At 42.1% G+C, this 21,508-nt stretch overlaps 1 protein-coding gene across 1 annotated transcript in view; it reads right to left on the bottom strand.

Annotated features, from left to right (window-relative positions):
* Positions 1-2,825: 2,825 nt before the first annotated feature.
* Positions 2,826-21,508, bottom strand: part of PCSK2 (proprotein convertase subtilisin/kexin type 2) — a 103,417-nt gene continuing 84,734 nt past the window's right edge. Inside the window, exons 9-12 of the mRNA XM_086460844.1 lie at positions 12,274-12,489; positions 10,899-10,999; positions 8,089-8,316; positions 2,826-3,312 (exon numbers count right to left, since the gene is read on the bottom strand). Of these exons, the coding sequence (XP_086316970.1) occupies positions 2,826-3,312; positions 8,089-8,316; positions 10,899-10,999; positions 12,274-12,489 (1,032 nt within the window). The remainder of the gene's footprint in view (positions 3,313-8,088; positions 8,317-10,898; positions 11,000-12,273; positions 12,490-21,508) is intronic.

The raw sequence follows: 21,508 nt of genomic DNA, 5'->3' as shown, positions 1-21,508 counted from the left end.
CTAACTGGACATATTTTTCAGTGATCCCCTGATGCAAAAATCCTGAAGAATTTGAAGTAGATCTCCGTATTGTATATACACTTAGTTTTACATATATCAAAACTCACCATTTCTCATTATCATGATCTTTCACTTAATAAATTATGTCAGCATTATGAAAATATGAACAACCATCTAGTTATTTTGCTGCTTTATAAGATATTTAATGATTGAACAGAGAACTGCAAAATTACATGAATGCAAAGGAAAGTCATGTACACGCTCATTTAACCTTTCCATACGGACTTTTCTTATTCCAAAACTGCTTCCACATTTTAGAAGTCATTCAAAAGCTTCCAGTTACCTTTCTTTGAACACATACACACAAAAAGTTATGATGTACATATATATATTATACATTACATACCATATGTAATTCTATATATATTTATAAGCAAATATATGTAACCTAGTCTGAATTTACATATCGTATGTAATATATATACACAAAGAGAGATACCACAGGTGTGTTGTAGTCATTTAGACATACAGGTGTATGCATAAATATATATATATATATTTATGCATATATATATATATATATATATATGGTAAATTCTTCCCCTCTGATACGTATACACTGCTCATTCTGAGAACTAGGTGCCTTCCACGGAAACCTACCGCTGTCAGCACGACCCATTCACTTCCAAAGACACAACAAACCTGCCCCTGACCCATTTAACTTCAGTGAGTTTTGGCTCTTGCCTCATGGACTCCAGTTCATGCTTTGAAATGGGCCCATCTTGTCCTGGGGTTAAGTCACCAAATTAAACAAAGTTGGCACTACAATGTATTTGAACAAAGAACCAAAAGCATTTAAAAAATAAAAATCACACGGGGCCTGATTCTTCTCCTGCTCATGTCCGTTTTATCCCAGTGTGACTCAACTGTTCAAAGGGACTGCTGCACCCAACGAGGAACCTGTGAGTAGTGCGAGGCTGCCTGTCTTGGCAAATTGCATGCGAGTGCAATTCACCTAGACTTTGAGTAGGCTGAGCATTTATTTTGCATTTGGATTTGTAAAGGAAAGAACAGGCCTCTTACAGAAAGATAAAAGATGGATACTCACTAGAAGTAACAGCATAGATTATATGTTCTTAACTGAAACATGTCCACCACGTAACCTCAGGGTTATGTTTTTGATTTGTTAGGTAAATATTTACTTACTGAATGAGTTTGTTTCTACTACTATGCACCCGATCAACCACGACAACTCTTATTAAAATGTTTTAGATTAATACTCTGCATATTAAAAATACATAATAAAATTCTCAAACTAGTCACTGCTAAAAACTAGATCTTGGATCCTGCAAAGATCCGAAGCATCTGCTTAAAATTAGCATTTGAGGAGGTCCGCTGATGACCTTTACTGTGAGTGAGAGCCTAAATATTTGCAGAACCTTTGTTATTTGGAGGTTAAATTTGGGATCTCACACCTGGTAACATGTAGTGGTTGCTACCATGAGTAATTCCCACTGAGGAGGATGTTAGGTCTTGCGGCAGACTCTGAGGGTGAGAGAGATCGACTTTACTCATATATGAAAAGTGAAGGTGGGATCGACTCTTTAAACAGCAAAGAGTGGTGATTATCAACAAATCTTCCCAAATGCACTATATTTTTATTTCCCAAGAAGGCCAACTTTGCATTACACATTAATAACTTAGGTATATTTTTCTCCTTAAATATATTTGTATAACATAAAAATAACAAATCTCTATTTTTAAAAATTAAATTTGAATTAAAAATTGCTTTGGGACTGAAAACGCAAACTTCAAATTTCTCCCACAGCAATTTACCGACAGCCAGGTTGTAAACCCCAGAAAACAGGGGTCTGTGGTTGGAGATGCTGACGCAGCTGCACCTCATGCTGCTGTACCTCTCTGTACAGAGATGAGCAGATGCACTTTTGCACACAAGTTGCCAGAAATCCTACAGCTCACTCCCCATGTGCTCTCTCTATTGTAAGATGGAAAATTTATTTAAATTGCCAAAATTAAAAAAAAAAAAAACCAACCAAAACTGAAACTTGTGCTTCTAGAATGCCCTGACCCTGTTTGCAAAGCACTTCCCCATGTCACCTGGCTTTGGCATCGCTTTGCCTTCCTTATTGCATACTTGTTGACCCATTCTGTGGCTGAAGTGTTAGCATGCATGTTGTGTAAGTGTATATATTAAAGAAAACCCTCAAAAGAATTGGATTTCTGCAAATTGCATTGGTAAATGTTCTTCACCTCTGGATTATTTCTTGTAGGGTCTAGTGGTACTTTGGTTGAACCCAATGGGGAAAGTCCCACTGAAGTCAATGATGCAGAAGGAGCTGTTAGACATTCAAAGATCTCTCCAGCCAACCTCTCTGTGATTCCCTCTCCAGAATAATTTTTTTAAAATGTGCCCATTATCACCAACTGCCAATGTTAAAATTCACTCTTTTTTTTTTTTTTTTTAATACAAACAACATTTACCACAAAAATATGAAGGGAAAAGCCATCAACTGCTTTGCAGGTTATTACCTATTTGTATGACACAAAAGAAAAATCATTTACAGTCACAAACTGTACATAGTATTCGGTGGGGAACAGTATATTTGTGGTTTAGAGTAAAAAAAGGATTGCTTCAGTGGTAATTAAAGTAATTATTGACGAGATATAAGACTTTAAAATCAAGGAAGTGTGATAATTTGGCTACAGAGACAGATCATTGTAATATGTCTAACACAGAGGCTTGGATAGTAGAAAGATGAGTAGCGGGGTCTGGGGAAGGAAGGACACCATCATGCAGAACAGCACTAGTTCTTGCTCAGTATACTTTTCAGGCTCCTCTCCACTGCCTCATCTAACTCTTCTTCAAGCTCTTCCTTCTTGGACATGGCCAGTTTGGACTGATAATCTTTTACTATTTGGTCTATATATGGTGCGCTCTGAGTCCCGTGCAGCATCAGTGTCCACTCCTTCAGCACGCCCCGCTGTGGTAGACTGCCGACAAACCCAATCTCTAGAGCCCAGGTGCCTCGGGGGTCTTCTCCCCAAGTGTGTGTGGTCATGAAAGGCCATTTGTCAAAACCCACCTTGGAGTCGTCGTCCCTGGGGCGCCGGCTCAGTAAAATGGACTTTGTTCCCATTGGCGAGGTCATGTTGATGTTGAGGTCTCCTCGCCTGGTGGCATTCACAGTTATAACTGCTTGGACGTGTTCCAGGTATCGGACAAAGTTCTCCTTCCCCTCACAAGCATCAGTTGTAAGTGTGAGGACCAGCTTGCCACTTGGCGGTATCTTTCTGCAGGTCAAAAGATAATTGAGCAAATCAAAAGGGTATACACAGCGTGACGTGGCTCATGCTAAAAATACTGGGGTTTGGTGCCTCACAGAAAAACCTGTACTATTTTCCTTATTAATACATGGAAAGTAAGGAAATAATAGTTGCAAACTTAGGCAGAAAGAGAACATTCTCTTTTTAGAAAATGATACCAAAACCTTGATTTGAAAATATATTATGAAATTTAGACCTACACAAAGGGAGAAGGAATACAATTAAGAAGTACACACTGCTATTTAAGAAATATTAACATATATTTAATAGCTGCCTTTACTTATTGCTACTATATTGGGTAATTTCACAATAATGTGTATATTCAGTAGAGGAATGGTGAGCAGTCAGTCATGTCAGACAGTCACCGTAAAAAACAGCAGCAAACACCTGTGTGGAGTCAGAGGAGCCAGTTGCAGCTGCAGAATTGCGGTGCAGTCACATTCAAGCCTACACCCTTGTTCTGATTTGGAAACCAGCACAAATATGGGATCCCAATTTCAGCTCACTTGAAAATACTTATCCATGAAACTTGCTATCCTTGAACTGCTCCGGTACAGGAGCACACACACAGACACACACATGCACAGAGGAAAGAAGTCATGCTCATTCACTGAGCTGTCAAGTGCTGCACCTTGAAGTCACAAGTTTCTTGGTTATTACAATGAAGTCCTTGTGAAGGTAAACTCACACTAACTGAAGGACACCTGTCCCTTGAGGGTGGAATATAAAAAAAGTATTGCCAGGAAGCCAGACCCACAGATGGAACAGGGGCTCAGTCCCGCTGCATTTATTTTGCAAGGACCCTGTCACTGAATGGAAACCAGACCCCTGTTATCAGCACACAGGGCTCCTTTGCTGGAGAGTCAGACACATGGGGATGCAATGCCTGGAAGCTGGTGTGGAAGAGGAGCAAACCACATTGTGTCTGGGCTGTGCAATCCCTCACAGCTGTTAATGGTCTTACCAACGTTTGTCAACAGGATGAATTACACACAAGAGGAAGCAACATTACACCAGCTGGTGCTCCTGGCTCCCCCATGTGCTGGGCACCCACAGCGTGGTTGCTCCCCATGCGGCTGAGGAAACCCGTGAGGCAGCATCAACTCCGAAGCATGCCTCCAAGAAGAGGTGAGAACGCGCCGGAGAGAGCAAGGTACATCGATGCCTTCCCAGCTCTTGCAGAGGAGGCTGGCAGTCACTGTGCGCTGGGCAGACCCACCTGGGATCTCAGCGCAGGCCTGAAGGCACTGTTGCCTGGCCTGGGAGCAGCACCCTGCCAGCGGCCAAGGCTGCCGAGTGCCTGATAACCCCCTCGGGGTCAGAATGCGACTGGCAATTACCAGTTGCCTCAGAAACTGGCTGGCAAACTATATGGGAAGCATAAACAAAATACTTTGCGTCCACTGTCAGCGTGCTGTGAGCAGTTTGACACTTTCCTCTGTCTAGAAGAAATACTTGAAAGACGAGAATTACTGCAATCATTAAAAAAGAGAGTAAGTCACAAAAGACTCCAGTCATTACTTTTTCCAGTGGCTTCTCCATGACCTGGGTTTTGCAGTAAAATAAGAGTCCCTTTTAAAGGGCACTGACCACACTGCAGTAATGAATACCACCTTTTCAAAAGAAATGAGCCTCTTCCCTTTGCTAATGAAATAGTGTGTTCTTCAGAGACCAGTGAAAGCATCTTATTCAAGCCTAGCTTCCAGGAACTCTCTTCTTCTTGAGATGAGCTCCAGGTACTACAGCTTAGTGCATCACTAATTGGCTCAGGCCCATCTTTGTCCCCCTTTCATAGAGTATTGCCTTCTTGGGAGTACTTGCAGGTAGATGACATTCAAGGTCCAGGTCCTCAAGGCATTTCAATGCTTACCTTAAACTGAAAAACCTGTGTTGTTTTGAATCTCATGGATGCCCTGGAGCAGAAGCTGGTCTAATATAAATGTTGTATAGCTAAAACATTTGAATATATAATTTATAATACCCTCAAGATTTATTTTGTGTGCCAAAGCACAAGGAAAATGCACTATATGCCAGACAGAGGTGAAGGAGCATAATCTCACAATTGCCACAGGCTTGCAATTTCCCTGCACGGGAAGCATCAACCCCAAAGCAATCTGAATTCACGTTGCCTCACAGCAATCTCACACAGCAGACAAAGCTTTGTCAAACACTGCTTCATTCCGACAGTTGTGATAAGTGCTTTCTATCTCCTCCAGTAAATGAGAGAGGACACCATAGTGTGAGTCTTTTCTATCTATCAACACCAAAACCTGAAGAAATAAGAGCAGTGTTACTACTGCATCCACTTTGCAGGCAGCCTGACAGCTGCAGTCAGCTTCTCTCTCCACCTTCATAAATGTTGCAGCGCAAAAGTTCTCTCAGCTCTCTAAAACACACAAGGAAAGGCTCGCTCTGTTTCCCCCTTTCCTATTAATTAGAAACCAGTACTCTCTGCTTTGCTAGACTGATTACTATAGTCCAGGCGAATTTCCCCAAAGAAACAAAACGATCCAGAGGTGGTGGAAAAAGCCCGACATGAAAGGAGCAGAAGAGGAGATGGCTCTTCCACACCCTCACAGTCTTCCCCTGCCCATTTGCTATATATATGTATAAAATATATTCATTTTTGCACCAAGTGTAGTACCCCATTAGAGACAAGCAGGGAGAGTCAACCGCTCTCTAGAAGCCCACTCCCAAGCTCCTGTTCCTCAGCGAATGGACTATGATGTCCTAAATCATGTATCCATCTCCCTGAACCAGCCAGATTCAGACTTGTCCATTCTTTTTCTTTTTGCTGACCCAACGAAAATCCCTTTTCAGGGAAAGTCCTGTTACTAACAAGTGTTTCTACATGCAGCAGAGCAATGCTGCACTTTAAATACTGATTGCTTTCAGCACACCATGTATTCTAGGCTGCCAATTCTTTCCTGGCCTGTTTCTGCTAATTGTCAATGCTCCTACGGTACACGCTTCTATATCAACTACTCATCTACCTAAATATATATTGAATATGTATTCTATACATACAAATATCTATACTTATATAGAATATACATAAAATTTGCTCCAGGCAAGGCCAAAACAGAAAACTAACCCAATTATCCATGGCAGAAGTGCAGTGTAGTTTTAATTTCCAAGCAATCTCTGGAGATGCTGGGACTTCACTAGTTTTATTTACAGTGTACTTCAAAAAATGTAGATGTCGCAAGTCATGATGCTTATTATCTCTTATCAGTGACATTTTCATTGGGGCATGTAAATATTACAGCAGTCCTATTAACATATAGATCTGTCAGGTAATTATAGGGGGCACCCACACAGATGGCACACTGAGATTATACTGCGGTAGAGTTAGGAGGCTTAGGTGGCGACTGATTCGGCTGACTTTACAAACCTGTGTGCTGTAAGCTCAAAGCCTGTTCTGGGTGCTGCTCTCAAAAGACCCCAACACAAGGCAGTGTATTTCTCAACTCTGGAGCTTGTGGGGCAATAACAGTTATAGGGAAGCTTTACTGCAGCTCCAAATCCTTGGGCTGGAGGAAATGCACCATCACCTCCGCTTTTCTATCCATCCAACAGCAGAAACAGGACAGAAAAACAAAGGCAGGAGGAGACAATACTATGGCATAGCACTTGCCGACTCCAGCTCTGTCTGTTCCCAGAATACCTCTACCACATTGTCTAAGGCATGGGCCAAGCCTACAGAAAGAAATTTTCTCTCTTTCTCTAGCATGATCCCTATTTCAATAAATGCAGCTGCACTAAGATAAATGAGATTATTTGTCTGCATTTACATTATTAATAAACCAGAGATAGCTCAAAATCAGCTTCAGCACTCTCATTTGTTTCCTACCTGTGAGCATGCGTAGGCCAGATAAATTAAAACCCAGATCTCAGCTGTAGAACCTTGGACCCTACACATACAAACCCATCTGGAAGGCTGAGAACAAACTTACTCTTAGCCTGGCTGAGCTATGTGCCAGGGTGCCATACTGGTTTGCTTTCTTTTTCCAGAAGAATAATGATGCCTTCAAAAATGGCACTGAAAAGTCGAATTTCAAATGGTATAGACATAAATTGGCCGTTATTAGGTTAGTATTTCAAATAATTAAATTGAACTATAGCTGTTGCAATCAATTAGTATTAATTCATTCACTTTAGCACAGGAAGGTAAATCAGAAAATCGTTTGACTACCCAGCCTGCAATTAGAGATTTGAAGAACATAAACCAAACACAATTAAATGCTGTAGTGTTCAGACTGAATCGCTGGTACCTGTAGATGATTGTTTCAGTCTTCTGCAGATAAAACTGTCTGCTGGAATATGTCACAAGGAGGCATGATCTGGCTGACAGATATTTCATGTGACAGCAGTTTATGCCTCCTACAGTGCCAGCCTCCCAGATTTTCACTTGTGCACAGACTCTTTATTCACAGAAACTTTGGCACAAACATACCCGTAAGTACCCAGGAGAAATGGATGTTGCTATTAACATTACTGGCACTAGCAATGATGATACAGATGAGCTGTAAAGTGTACTCCTTCAGCAAACCAAGAACTGAATGATAATGTAGTTTATCAACTTATTGAAATAGATGGGACGCTTCTGGTAATGTTAGGCTTTCTTAGAAAAAAAATCTCATTATGTTTCTTTGACTGTCTATGTCTTTGTCAACATATTTGCATGCTTGTGGTCTTCTAAATGCCTGGAAGAAGCCAAACACATAGACACTGTTCACTTACTCGGGTTCCTGTATTGACCCCCCAACACAATGGAATCTCTCGGGAACAGTCTTCCAGTCTTTCGCCATCTTAACCATTGCTCCTGCATCTAGGACACCATAGCCAAACAAATGGTTGAATTCCAGCCCAACACCATTTCTACGCCATTGATGAACCTCATCGTGAAGCTGGTTCCTCTTGGAGGTGAGCACTGTCAGATGCTGCATGTCTCTCCACGTCAGATCCAAGCTGCGGAAAAGGAATATGGAAACCAAACAGCACAGTATTTCCAAGCAGAAATTAAAGAAAGGCAGTGTGTCTCAGTAAGTCTTTTGGGTATAATTTGCTTCTATGAATCACACAGAAATGTATCTATATACATATCAAAACCAAAGAGTCTGTTGATTTCAGTGGGAACAAGAATAGGTTTTAATTGTATAGTACTTCCCCAAAATATATTCCCCAACATTGCAAAATCATTTCTGATTGTTTCCTTGTCCTTAAAAACAACTGCTTTCAACTACGCACTGTAGATCCACCATGCAATTTTTAAGCTAGTAAAATGAATACGATATTATACCAGATCATGAAAAGAATACAAAAAGAAAAGGATGATGACAGAATTTCACCTAGCCTTCCTCTCAAATCTTGCCCTCTTTTCCTCGCCTGCTCCTCCTGCTTTTCCCACGGTCGTTCCAAGGTCCACCTAGAGAAGCCCTGTTCTGATGATGCCGATGAGCTACAACAATCAAGGTCTTAGTAATTTTGGTAGTCTGGGAACATGGGTATATGGGCTGCGGGTGGCTATAGGTTCATATTATAAGGTATGGCAGAGGTTCGTCACCCGTGATATACTAGCATGGATGGATACAGTAAAGTAACATTTGTCTGAATTAAATGATCATTTTTCATCATCAGCTCTTGTCTTCCTAGATTTGCAGTGATTATGATGAGAGGAAGGGCACTTATAAGTTATTATTCTGGAAGCTTTAGAACTGGCATTCTAATTCTACATAACTAAAGCTACTCCAGTTGTTTTACGATGAACTCTTTCAACATTACAATATGTCTGATTCAAACCATCAACCTAAAAGGATCCACTTTTCAGCTTTCTGTGCCCCAACTAATAAGCATGTGTGCATGTTGAATGTACACCAGAACAGCCAATTACTGTCATTTTTCCAAGGTGACATAAGATAGCTGAAAACCAGATATCGCTTGCATCATTCTTATTGAAACTTTTCAGGAGCTGCTACATATCTTAAAACTGTACTTGCCATTTCACAGATTGGCTTGGTTTTAGAGACTGTGTCAGACATATATTGTATATGAGCTGAGAGATACATTGCAGACACAGGACATGGTTAGCCAGCCTGTGAAGGCTAGGGTAACTCATCCAGGGTAGTTCTGCACACTAAAATGGAGATTGGATAGAGCCAGCCTGGAAGGAGACAGAAATCTTCCCCCTGCCCCCATCCGTCTTCTCAGCAAAGGATAGAAAACCAATTGCAAACCAAGGGTGTTAGTCTAATTTCTACTCATCATAGTTTGGCAAGAGTAAGTCCAGTCTTCATGGATAGCCCAAATGCAGAGGAATGGTCATTATCACTGAGATAATAACGTTGTAGTCCAGGTTAAACATGCAGTGGTCAGAAAATTAATTAAACCTTTATATTTTTATGGCCACAATTATTTATTACATCATAGCTGTCCCACTGAATGAATTTGATAGCAGAAGGATGGATCACCCAAAGTTAAACACGTGACGTGTGTTTTACGTGTATAAAACCTGAAAAATGAGACTTGGCCCAAGTCATGCACTGGGCACAACAATCATTTCTCTGCTAATGATAGAAACTTTGTCTCTTCTGCCAAATCTCTGTTCTCCTGCATATGGCTGAAGAAAACTATGTACACAGTCCTCACTTCATGCCGCGGTTACAGCAGCTGCAGCTGTATATTTGAGCAAATGTCGTCTCACCTCATAAAATAATTTAACACAAAGTAAAAGGATGGTATAGGTTATTGTACGGAAAACTTTTCCTAATCATTAGAGAAGATGAAGCAAGATATACAAGAGGTCTCCAACGTCATGAATAGCATGGAGATGGTAAATAGACAATGGATACTTATTCTTCCGCATAACAGAGCAATTATGTAGCACAGAAGCAAATTATCAGCACTGGGTTAAGAAAAAACAAAGGAAACATTCCCCACTGCTATGGCCAAAAACTATTATTACTGTGGAACTGATTGCCACTGGATGATACAGGTGCCACATATGGAGAAGTTGAAAAAAAGTTAGACAAATTCAAGGAAGATAAATTGCCTGTGGCTATTAAACAGGATAGGCTGACTGCTCTCTCTCCAAACCGCTGAGTGCCAAAGCTGTCGTGGTAAGGTCACTCTCAATCCCAGTTTGTTGTACCCTCCCCATAGCATCTGTCATTGCAGACAGAATGTGGCACAAGATGAACTCCTGTCTAATGCCACAGGTTTGTTCTTATGTCTCTGTAGGCTGGGCATTCCACACTGGATATGTGGAGAAATGAAATAATCTCTCCCTCCAAGCAGTGCTGGAGAAGACCAACCCCTGGAAGCACTGGATGGAGGGGACACAGAGACAGCAAGTCAGCCAAAACATATCTCCTATATGGCTTTGGCAAGACTGTCGCTCCATCTGTAAGTTACCCTGCATGTCACTACTGTAGCAGTGTATTAGTTGCTTGTTCTAGCCCCTTGCCACAGCCAACTTGTATGATGAACAACATTAAACAAACCGCAGGCCCTCTCCTCTCTTAGAGCTCACAAGGAACTTCTCAACAGCATACTTAGCCTCCAGGGCCAAGGCAAACACTCCGGCTGCTTCAGGGGCAGCTGCAGATGTTCCTGAGTGACGCAGGGTGCAGTTGCCATACAAATCCGTTGTAGCCTGCAATGAAATTAGATGTAATTAATGAAACCAGCTAGTCCATTTTCCTTGCAGCTACAGACTCAGAAAAATACAGAAAGTGGAGTTTGTGCCCTTGCTCTTTCGAGTAACTGTATGTTTGCTCCTAGGATCTGTTTTCTTCTTTAGAATAGCATATCAATCTAAAACCACAGTGAGACATAGCTACAGAAGGTGTGAATGCAAGAATAAATCATGATGTAGCAAACCAACATTCATTACACTTAGAACTCAAACTCACATAGATGGCATTTATTTCCTATAAACACAGTTTAGCCAAAGGCCTTAAATTCCCTTGTGGTTATCAGAAGGATTTGAAACTAGAATTATTAAGAGTATTGACCCTTCTAACAATTGTGCAACTCCAGAACCAACAGCAGTATCAGACTGCTACCTTCTATGCAGATTAGTTACTAGAAGAGACTGGAAGAAAGCCTTAGAAACACATTTTATGGCAGGAATTACAAAGGTGCCATAGATCATCTCGGCTGATAGCAAAACAGAGCTGGTATCAAGACAGAAACCAGTATTTTTCCACCTGCTACTGCACATGGGCATTTAAGATGATTTTGGTGTTTGAGATAGGGCCATGGAAAATGTGCAACAGCTTTTGGCAAAAACTAACCTTGAGTTACTACACCTGAATTTTCCACTCTGTGAACTAGACTATGTCCTGGCTAGTCTGAAGGTGCTGAAGAGCAGCGATCAGGACAGTGGAAGAAAATCCCAATTACACTGCATATTTTACAGTATGGCCCTGTAGGGGATTTGAGTATGATGCTCCGCATATTGATAGGAGACTTTTCTGAGGGTGGTCTGAACCCCCACATTTCCTCTGTGGGTGACTGAATGTCCTTCTGCTCTGTGCAGCTTGTACTGCAGTAGAAGTCTGGTTCATGACTGGTCTGCCAGTACAAGTAAGTATGATCTCAGATGTTGACACTTTTCATTTAGATTTTTACAGAGACCTTTTGTCACACTGTCCTCTGGAAAGAGTGCAATTGAACTTCTAAATCTGGTTTCTGATAAAGGAAAGCACCAACTGTATGAAGCTCTAAGAGACGGAAGATCATTGCTGTTCTCAATATTAATCCCACATCTCCTCAGCTGACAGTTTTGGCACCATCATGTGCTGCAGATGAGAAAAATACCCATCTCAACAAAGAACCATCTGCTGCTCCAGAGCAGACAGAGTTGTAATAGGTCGTGGGAGTCCACAAAGACAGCAGCAACAGCACAATAATATCTGGACTTACCACGCCCGCCTCTGGATTTCTCTTCCTCCCATTACTAAAGGTGGAGGCTAAAGTTGAAGAGCAGCTTTCATCATACAGAGCTGTCCGTCCATCATTTATAGCAGAATTGATAGAGATTGTCCACATGCTCGATGCATAACCATCACAGTTACAGTCATCGTAGCTGCCCCCATCTCCAGAGGCCCAGACGTAGATGCTTCCTTTGCCGCCCCGGCCCTGTAAAAGGGGAAAATCAGCCCTCTTGGTTTATATTGCAAATTGGAGATAGCAGCTACTTTAAAATGCACATCTAATTGTAAAACTAGGCATCTATAAAGGAGAAAATGCTCCAAACAAAATATACATCAACCTTAAGCTGAAATAACATGGACTTGTGCAGGTTATTAAATCTGTTTCGCAGGCAGCCACAGCCAGTTCTGCAACCTTATGTACACAGAGCTCTTCCATTTATATCCTGTTTTGCTTAGTGCCTTGAAGGCTCCTGTGCCAAATGCTAAGACATTTTATGGATTTATTAGCATTTATGTCAAGGTCTAAGTGCTATGAGGAAAGCATTCCTTTAAAAAGGATATAGGTAATCTCGCACGCTGGGTTTGTAAGATCCAATTAAGTTCAAGCAATGGCTAAAACACTGTGTAAACTGGCACCTTTTTCTCTCACTAGATTTTTCTCCACAGGTATCACCGACTCACAGTCAGTTTCTGACAAACCAGCTCCTACTACTAAGCAGAAAATAAAGTTATGAGACCATATAAATCATCTACAGAAAGTTGTTCTATCAATTTCACTGAGAAGGTGAGAGATGCACGGGAGAGACTGAAGCTGCAGGGTAGCTATAAAGGCTTCCCATTAGTTAAAGGAAAGAAATCCATATTCTCTCCCCAACTTCCAGATAGGGAAGGAGTAGGAAGCAATCAACTCAGCTCCTTCTTCTCATCCCATACTAAGAATGAGGTAGGGGCTGCCTGGGAGAGGGTTAGACCTGAGAACCCTGACACTCGGGGAATGATCAGTGCTACTGAACCCAAAGCTCAGATCTCCCATTTATTCCAGCACAGCCACCATTTCTCTTGGTGTTTAGTCCAATGTAATCCAACATTTAATTCCAACAGCACCAGAAGGGTCCAAGGCCTCAGTTTAACACGCTGTTTATATGCATTGGGCAGAAGATAAAAAAATCTCTTCTGGCCTCTTCATTGTCCAGCATGAAATGGAAGTTAAAGAATATACAAACATAGTAACCTGCAACGGTATTTTAATAGGGAACCTTTTCCATCAGGAATTTAAATCAAATCTGAGCTCCCAGCAGTAGCCTCTATTTTTCATCATATCCCACTGAACAAACCAACCTCATTATTTCAAGCACGCTAGTGACTTGCATTATAACACACTGAATTGCACAGCAGGTTTGCTGCCACTGGGGTATATAACATCTCAGGACACAGATTTTCATAATAAAGATGATGACTATGAAAAGCTTATTGAAATCAGTCTAAGAACTCCCACAAAGATCCGAGATAAATCATGTGAGTTTTAAGAGAGGAAGATACTGTTGCAAAAATATGTACTCTAATAACAAAATAATTCCAGCCATTTATTTAAAAAAATAAAAAAGATCAGCATAACAAGAACAGTTATGCCTTTTTTCCCTTTGACTTTTTCCATATCCCACCTTGTGCTATGACTGCTGTTAGCTTACAGTGCCCAAACCTGGGCTTTGGACTCACTTCAGAGTCTACATCCCAAGCCTGCCACCATGGCCCCATACACCATCACACCACCTTGCCACCATCTGCCTCCTTTGGACAGCCTCTCCGGCAGCTCCAGCACATCTCTGTCTGTCCCAAAAAGGCAGGCTGCTGCCCAACATACAGAGCAGGTGGCTGTTGGTGCCAGGAATAGGGTGTTCAGCATGTATGGATCTGTTCTTAAACAACCTTCTCCTTCCTGCCATTTTAAAGGAAGAGGAAACACTTCATTTTCATGTGATAAATTCACAAAGTCAGCTTGGTGTCTGGAAGTTAGCCCCTGCAGTGTTCAGCACCGGGAAACAGGCTTAGCCCTGCTCGGCAAATTGTTCCGTGCTGCCCAAACTGGGTATGGCTGCGAAGTGTTTCAGCCCAGGGGCGGGATTTGTGGCAGAACGGCAGAAAACGGGTGTAACAGATTGCTGGTGGGGAGCAGGGGGAATTCACAGAGGAATCAAAATTCGGGCTCGAGTTTGTGGGTGGAATTGGCCTGCTGAGTGCTGCTGGGGATGGGTTTTATGCATGCAATTACTGTAACATGAGAACGGCCTCAGGATATCACTTTTATGAGAGTCACAGCCACAAGCGTGGCTTAGTGTTAAAGCCCATAATTCACCTCTTAATACTCTAATTTCAATTGCCTTTCCTTCTTAGCCAGGACTGGAAAAAGGAGCAAACACTACTGGAACAAATTGACAGCAGCCCAAGTGCACGATTTGCAATGATGCTTAGGACTTGCTGCTTACATTTCCCACAGCCAGACCTGCAGTAACTAGATAGTTTGCACAGGCAAACTGTTTGGTGGCTGTCCTCAGGCATCATTTCATTTACCAGACAGAAATATGTAGCTTCAGGGGAAATGAATTTTCAGTTCTCTGAATGGTAGTAGTCTAAACCAGACAAATCCCAGCCGGGTCAACTGTCGTATTTAAAGCAAACTGAAAGCTTCTATTTGCATCTCAACCTTATATGAACCTAAAAAATTTCAGTGCTGTCACTCAACTTAAGCTGCTGTAAATTTAGGCCAAAAACAGGCCTGGAGAAGGTGGCAGTAATACACACTGCAAACACCAGGGGGAGCCTGAAGGAAGATTCAGGGAGAGAAGACCCACAAAATAGTAAAATACTTTCCTCCAGAATCCTGTTGAAACCTGCTCATTTCCCCCAAAAGTGATGCACAGCTTGGCATTCACACTTCTGAGCCATCAGAAGCTGTACCTCACTCAGAGCTGAAAACGGATCTTGGTGCATTTAGTACTAGCCCAAGAAAGGCCCACCTCTCAATTCAGGCTAAACAGAATTAAATCTTGGGCAAGGCTATATGCTTAGAAAGTCACAGGTAGCTCCTGAGAAGCCCTCTGCAGAAACAGCAGGTTTTCTATTTCCAGTGACCTTCGTGGGATGTTGTGCTACCAGCAAAAAATAGCCCTGAGAAATTTTCTTACCCCTTTTCTCACCTTCTAAAGGGCATCATCCCAGAAAAACTTCTTTACTGAACTACCTTGCAAAAGTGAGTTGGCAAGGGACTGCAGCCTAATTCACTTTATGTAACTTCAGGCACATCTTGAGCTCTTTTTTTCCTTGTTATTGTGTTCATTCATCATGCCTGCTGGGCTAGTGCCTAAGCCAGTGTTTCTCAAAGTTTTGATTGCTGGATCACACCACCCAGATAAAAATGGGTGGTATTTGACAAATAAATCTCCTCCAGCTTCCCTGATCTTTCCCATCAAGGCTGGCAAGTGCCCATGTGAATAACAGCTGGGTCTCTAACATGGCACAGCCTCTGCAATGGGTCCCCACCCACTCCAGCCTGGCCAGCGGGGCTGCAAAAGATGGATGGAAGGAAGGTTAACATAACAGTCTTTTCAGCACGCTCCTGCTGCCCTTTGGCTTTGGCCTAATCCTTCAGTCATAAATCAGGACTAACAGTTTCCAACCAGTCCAAACTAAAATCAAAGAACAGGCTTCTGCCCTGAAAACTCAAGTACCAGGGAATGACAGCATCAGGACACCAGCAGGCAGATGGGCTCAGGATAAAAAGCAAAAAAAGCAGCACCTGACATGTGAGGAGGTATTTTATTTTAGGCGCAGTGAAAAGGTATTTCAGGATAAGGACAGCCAAATGGTTTACTGATGTTTACGGACTGTCCCAGGTCTAAGGAAGAAAATGCAGAGGAAGCGTATTTGGGAAAAAATATGAAAAATTACAGAATTGGAAATTGCTTTCTGTAACATTCAAAGCACATATTATTTTATAAGCACTGTTATTTTTGCATGACATATAATAGCTATTTGTAATTCTTCCCCTTAAGAAAACAGAAGTGTTTCAGCACCTTGTATATAATTTAATAGCAATTTACGTGTCTGCTACGGTAAAAGAAACGCTGGTTTTCCAGGAAAAGCAAAAATTCTACAGCTTTTTCATGTCTTTGACATGGGTCCCACTGACTTATGAACAGGACTCAGTTTCCATGCCCTATTATTTTCACCTGTATTTTCCTCTGAAAAGAGCATTTCTTTCTCTTCAGGACTGAATGATATGAAAATCCTTACGGGTTTTGTAACTAAAACCTGCATCCTTCAGTAATGACTGCTAATTCTCTCAGAAAGTAGAGTCTGCTGCCCAGGCAAGCCATGCAAAATCACCATTGTGCCCCCAGGCTGGAGGATGCCAAGGCAAGGATGGACTGTGGAAAAGATGTGGGACCATTTGCCTGCTGTTATGACTTGGTGGGGAGCATTGGGCTGGGCTCTCAAGACATCCAGAGACCTTGCTCTGCCTTGGTCTCCCCACCACTCCTGTGCACTGTGCACGAGCAGTCCAGCTATGTAGCATAAGCCAGCTGGAGGCATTGAGTCCTTGGCATCGCTGAACCGCTGCTCATCTTTTGCACTGACAGGGTTTTCTGGAGCCTGCCTGCATGTTCCTGCATCCCTGACACGGTGCCAGCTGGACAGCCCATTGAGCCCTTGCTCTCCTGGATCTTCCAGCTAACTGCATCTGCCAGGCAGATTTGCCCAGAGCAATCTGGTAGCCTGTGACTCCCTGGATCCCTCTGCCGCTTTCCTATACTGATTTCCTGGGGAGTGCTAAAATTAAAGCAAGATCTCGGCAGAAACACAAGCCAGACAGCCAGCAAGTTAATCTCAATTTAACCACACAGACTCTAAAGTTTTAAGTAAGAAACATATTTAGATTTCCAAAGTTTGCCACTGCACGTGTTCAAGGGTACAGGTGTCTTGTTTGAGCTAAATGCCTTAGCACTTCTCCCAAGTCCAGCCCCTTCCAAAAGCCTGGAGCTGCTGAACTGTGTCCCTGGAAAAGCCCAGGATGCCTGGCCTGCCCAGCACACCCACAAGCCATGGAGTTCCATGCAGAATAAGCAGCAGCTGGGCTATCTTACTCAAATTATCACTGCTGAAGGTGGTGTCCCTTCACTGTTGGCCTGTCTAACCCTCAGGCATTCAACGTGGAAGGAGGAAAGGCTGTTTTGGCAGAAGAAAGAACTCAGCTAAACACTTGGCTGCTACGCAGAGGACGACTGACACTTGGAACCATGTTTCAGCCGTGTTTCTCCTGTTTTCGTCCCTTTCATGTTTTGATGCCTTCAATAACTAGCTGTCTGGTTCCTCCTAGCAGATTTATGAAACTGTTTGGTTCAAGTAATATTCACCCAAGTACAAGAGACTGCTGCATATGAGATTCTCAAAGAATATAATAGTTAAACCCTAACAAAAGGCTTTATGTAACTTATTCTAGACTTGGTCACAGAAGAGTAGTGAACTCCTATCTGCCAACCCCCAATTAATCGCATAATTGTTAATATCTCCTTTGGCTAAAAATAATGCTTGAGCCATTTTCTGTACCTAAATTACTGTTGAAACTGGCTGGACTTCTGTCAGCCAAGAGAAACAAATGGAAAATTATGCTTTTCGTGAAGAGAGACACCATTAGGTTTCAATTAGGGTTCAGTCCAGCAGGAAAATGGGGAGGGAACTTTGAAAATGCCGAGAAAAAACCTTTTAATTATCCATTGCTTTTGTTGTTGGATCCTGGGCTGCACACCACAAACAATAATGCATTACTCTATTCCAGCAATTCTGCAGGTGTAATTCTGGTATTGATAATATCTGCAAAAATCAATCCTGTATTTCTGAGCTAGATTACCACTGAGAAAAAGAATCCGAACGCCCAATTTACTTTTCACCAATGACGATGCTGGTTTCTCTGCGCAGAGCTCCCAACTGGTGTGATGAACTCCAGCTTCACAGCTTCACCTGTGGCTCTTGCAACCCTGTGCAAAGATTCCTAGCTTGTAGCACCAGCCTTGCTGGGAAGCAAAAGCACGTGGCCGCTGAGTTCCAGCACAGCAATTCGGCAAAAACACTCCTGGGGTCACAATGAGACAGCAAAATCTACATTTTGAGGCCACATTATTGTCTTGTCTCCTTAGAAAACAGTAATTTACATGTCAATAAAGAAAACATTTACATGTGGATCTTACAAATATTGCCATGTTGACCCAACCTGTTGATACAGCAGCTTTCTGCTCTTTATGAGACAGTCATTTGAGTCTTTGTGAAGGACAACATTTAACGCTGTCACAGGCCCACACAAAGCACAAACCTATGACAGCCAAAGTCCTGAGTTGACCAAGACATCCCTGAGGAGACTAGTATCACAACAGGTATCAGTAGCACTTGGGTTTTCCTCCCTTCTGTCCCCAGAGGCACATGTCCACTACCCCATCTGTGGCAGGAAAGCAGACGGTCACAGACTGATCCCTGAACCTGGGTCATGTACTCAGTGAACGGTTATGTATCCCATCACCAGGTCAGAAAAGCTGGTCATGCTCTTTTACAAAAGCCCAAAAACATCCCCTGTCAGGTGACTTCAGAATTCCAAGCAGATACAACATATTCATGGGGGGTTTTAATAAGGTTTGATTTTAGCTTACATACATAGAACAAGTAGTGGAATTATAATGCATATTCCAGACACAATAGCAATACGATAGTAAAGGGCTCCCAAGTTATAAAGAAGCTTATAAGGCTTCCTCAGAAATGGAGTAATCAGATGGTTGACAGATCATAGACCAATTTCCCTATCCTCACTTGGCTGTTGAGCAAATAAAACAATGTTAGAGGTATCTCACTGCATATATGTTATTAACGTGCTCTCTTCTGCATATTTCAAAGAACAGTAACACAATGTCTGTGGCCTTGGAGAGAGGGAAATAAGAAATATTTCCTTTCATTTTTAACACCGTCCTTTCTTCTTTCATCGGTGAGCCCAATTACAGAGCCATGATGAGACTATAAATTCTTAATATTGCTCCCCTGGCAATTTGCACTTGTGCAGCATTTTCTTAGGTAGAACCATATTATGGAAGCAATAACGTTTTCACCAGCACAAGCACAAATGGATCATGCCTTATAAATACTGGTTGAGCCGGCAAAGTCTCAAGAAATTAATTCAGTCCATGAGCAACTCCTCACAACCTACTAATATAAAAGCCTACATCATAAAAATGCAATAGAGACTAGCTTAGCTTGATTACTTCTTTTTACTGCCTTAAATTCCAGTAGCTGAAGCTGGAAAGAACTGGACTCATAAAACAGCAAATAAGAAACATTTACTGGATATTGCATTAAAGACAGGATATACCATAAAACATGGGTGGAATTAGTTCTTGAGCTAGTTACCTTTTCCTCTTTAAGATGACTGCTGATACAATTCTGGATGCAAGGTACCAGAGAACAAGAAGTCTATGTTTAAGAAAGTTGTGCTGTCACAGGAATCCCATCTACCATCCCTACCTCCAAGCTGTCTAGCCCCCAAAGTGCGTAAGCACAGTTCAGACAAAGGAGATGTAAATCACACAACATTGCTTTGTCCAGCCATACTGTATATGAAATGCCACTGTCGACTCACTTCCCCTTCTCTGAAATGAAAGTACCACTCAATCAGATGAGATAGCAGCTGTGCTCAACACTGCCAGGCTGCTTCTTCCTAAGTCCATCACCCTGGTTTCTTGGTCTGTTCTGAATTTGTTTGTATTTCTGCACCTGCAGTAAAATCCCTCTATAGCTCATCAAAGAAATATATTTCCAAGTACGTGACACAGAGTGATTAGGAGCAATGAAACTGAGCATATGAGCAGCCTGGTCTTGATGCAGAGCTAAGATCTCCCAAGACAGCCCAGAACAATGTTAGTTTGGTGATTTACTGATACTGTAAAGAAACATATACCTTTTCTCCCTAGACCCATAACCCGCTGCTGATCATAGACGTGGCTCAGATGGAGTCTACAGGACAGATAATAAAATCTCATTAAGGATATAAATTTTTTGCTCCTAACAAGTGTGTTTAAAGAAAGAGAGAGAGAGCGACAGAGCGCATTCTCTGGCTCTCTTTCACCAGACAAGAGCAGCATGATTTGTCCCTTAGCCTGTTGCAGACTACCCTAACAGGGATCTGACTGGGGCACAGTCTCCTGTTACAGCAGGCAGCCAGCATCAGATGCCTCACAGCAATGGGCAAGTGCAAGAGCCCCTCCTTAGGCAGGTACTGGATACTCACAAGTTTCAACCTAGTCTTTAAAAACTAAAAGTTGTATTAAGTCCTTTTCAATTACTTTCCAAATGTGTCTTTTCTAGCAGTTGGAATTTGCATTAGGTAACATTTTTCATCTGTGTCAAACCAGTGCTGGTAATGGCCAAACTCGTGTGGATGTTTGCGTGTATGAAACTCTTTCAATCCCTATTCTCAGGCACCTGCTATTTCAGCCGTGAGCTCATTTATCTTCACAGTGCAAGTACCACTAAGCAGTGATCCAGTTACGCTGCTGACTACTGCCCCTGAACAAAAGTCATGAGATAACACAGCGAAGCGCACATTGCACTAAAAAAAATGAGTGGTATTGTGTCTTAATAATGAAAAGCAGCTTGAGTCCCTTTCCCAATACCTTCTGATTACATGTATTACGCTGACACCAAGTTCACGCGCATGCCACCCCCTTTGTGTTCAGCCTTAGACATGCAGTTAGTAAAAGAGCCCATAAAGGGCTTACCAGTGTGACGGACAGATTCTGCTGTCCTTAATTACGCTATTTTAGTGCTGCCTTTATTCATGCTATTTACCTTAAAAGCAAACAGCACACCAAAGTGAAGGCATGATTAAGACAGAAGGCAAGAATTAGCTTAATAAATGCCAAGAATGGGAAATGGAAGAGGAAACATAAGAAGCTATATCAGCCTTAGCCCACCTGGTTATTGCTGCACAGCTTCAAGCCATAAAAACAGACAAATAAACAAGAAGTCTTACAGTTTATGCAAGTTTCATCATCAGCTGACTAGTTATCCCAGCAGCTCTGGAAGGAGGACTTCCAAAGGACATGACAGTGGAATGGAATTTGGGGGAAGGATGAAACTCTTGCCAGTGTTTCTCCTTGAGCCAGGTCCCCAAGTATGGTGGCAACAAGGTA

The sequence above is a fragment of the Leptosomus discolor genome, chromosome 2, assembly GCF_034619465.1.
Source record: "Leptosomus discolor isolate bLepDis1 chromosome 2, bLepDis1.hap2, whole genome shotgun sequence".
NCBI classification, from domain to species: domain Eukaryota; kingdom Metazoa; phylum Chordata; class Aves; order Leptosomiformes; family Leptosomidae; genus Leptosomus; species Leptosomus discolor.
The sequence above is the reverse complement of the archived record's forward strand: the minus strand, read 5'-3'. Positions and strand labels throughout refer to the sequence as shown.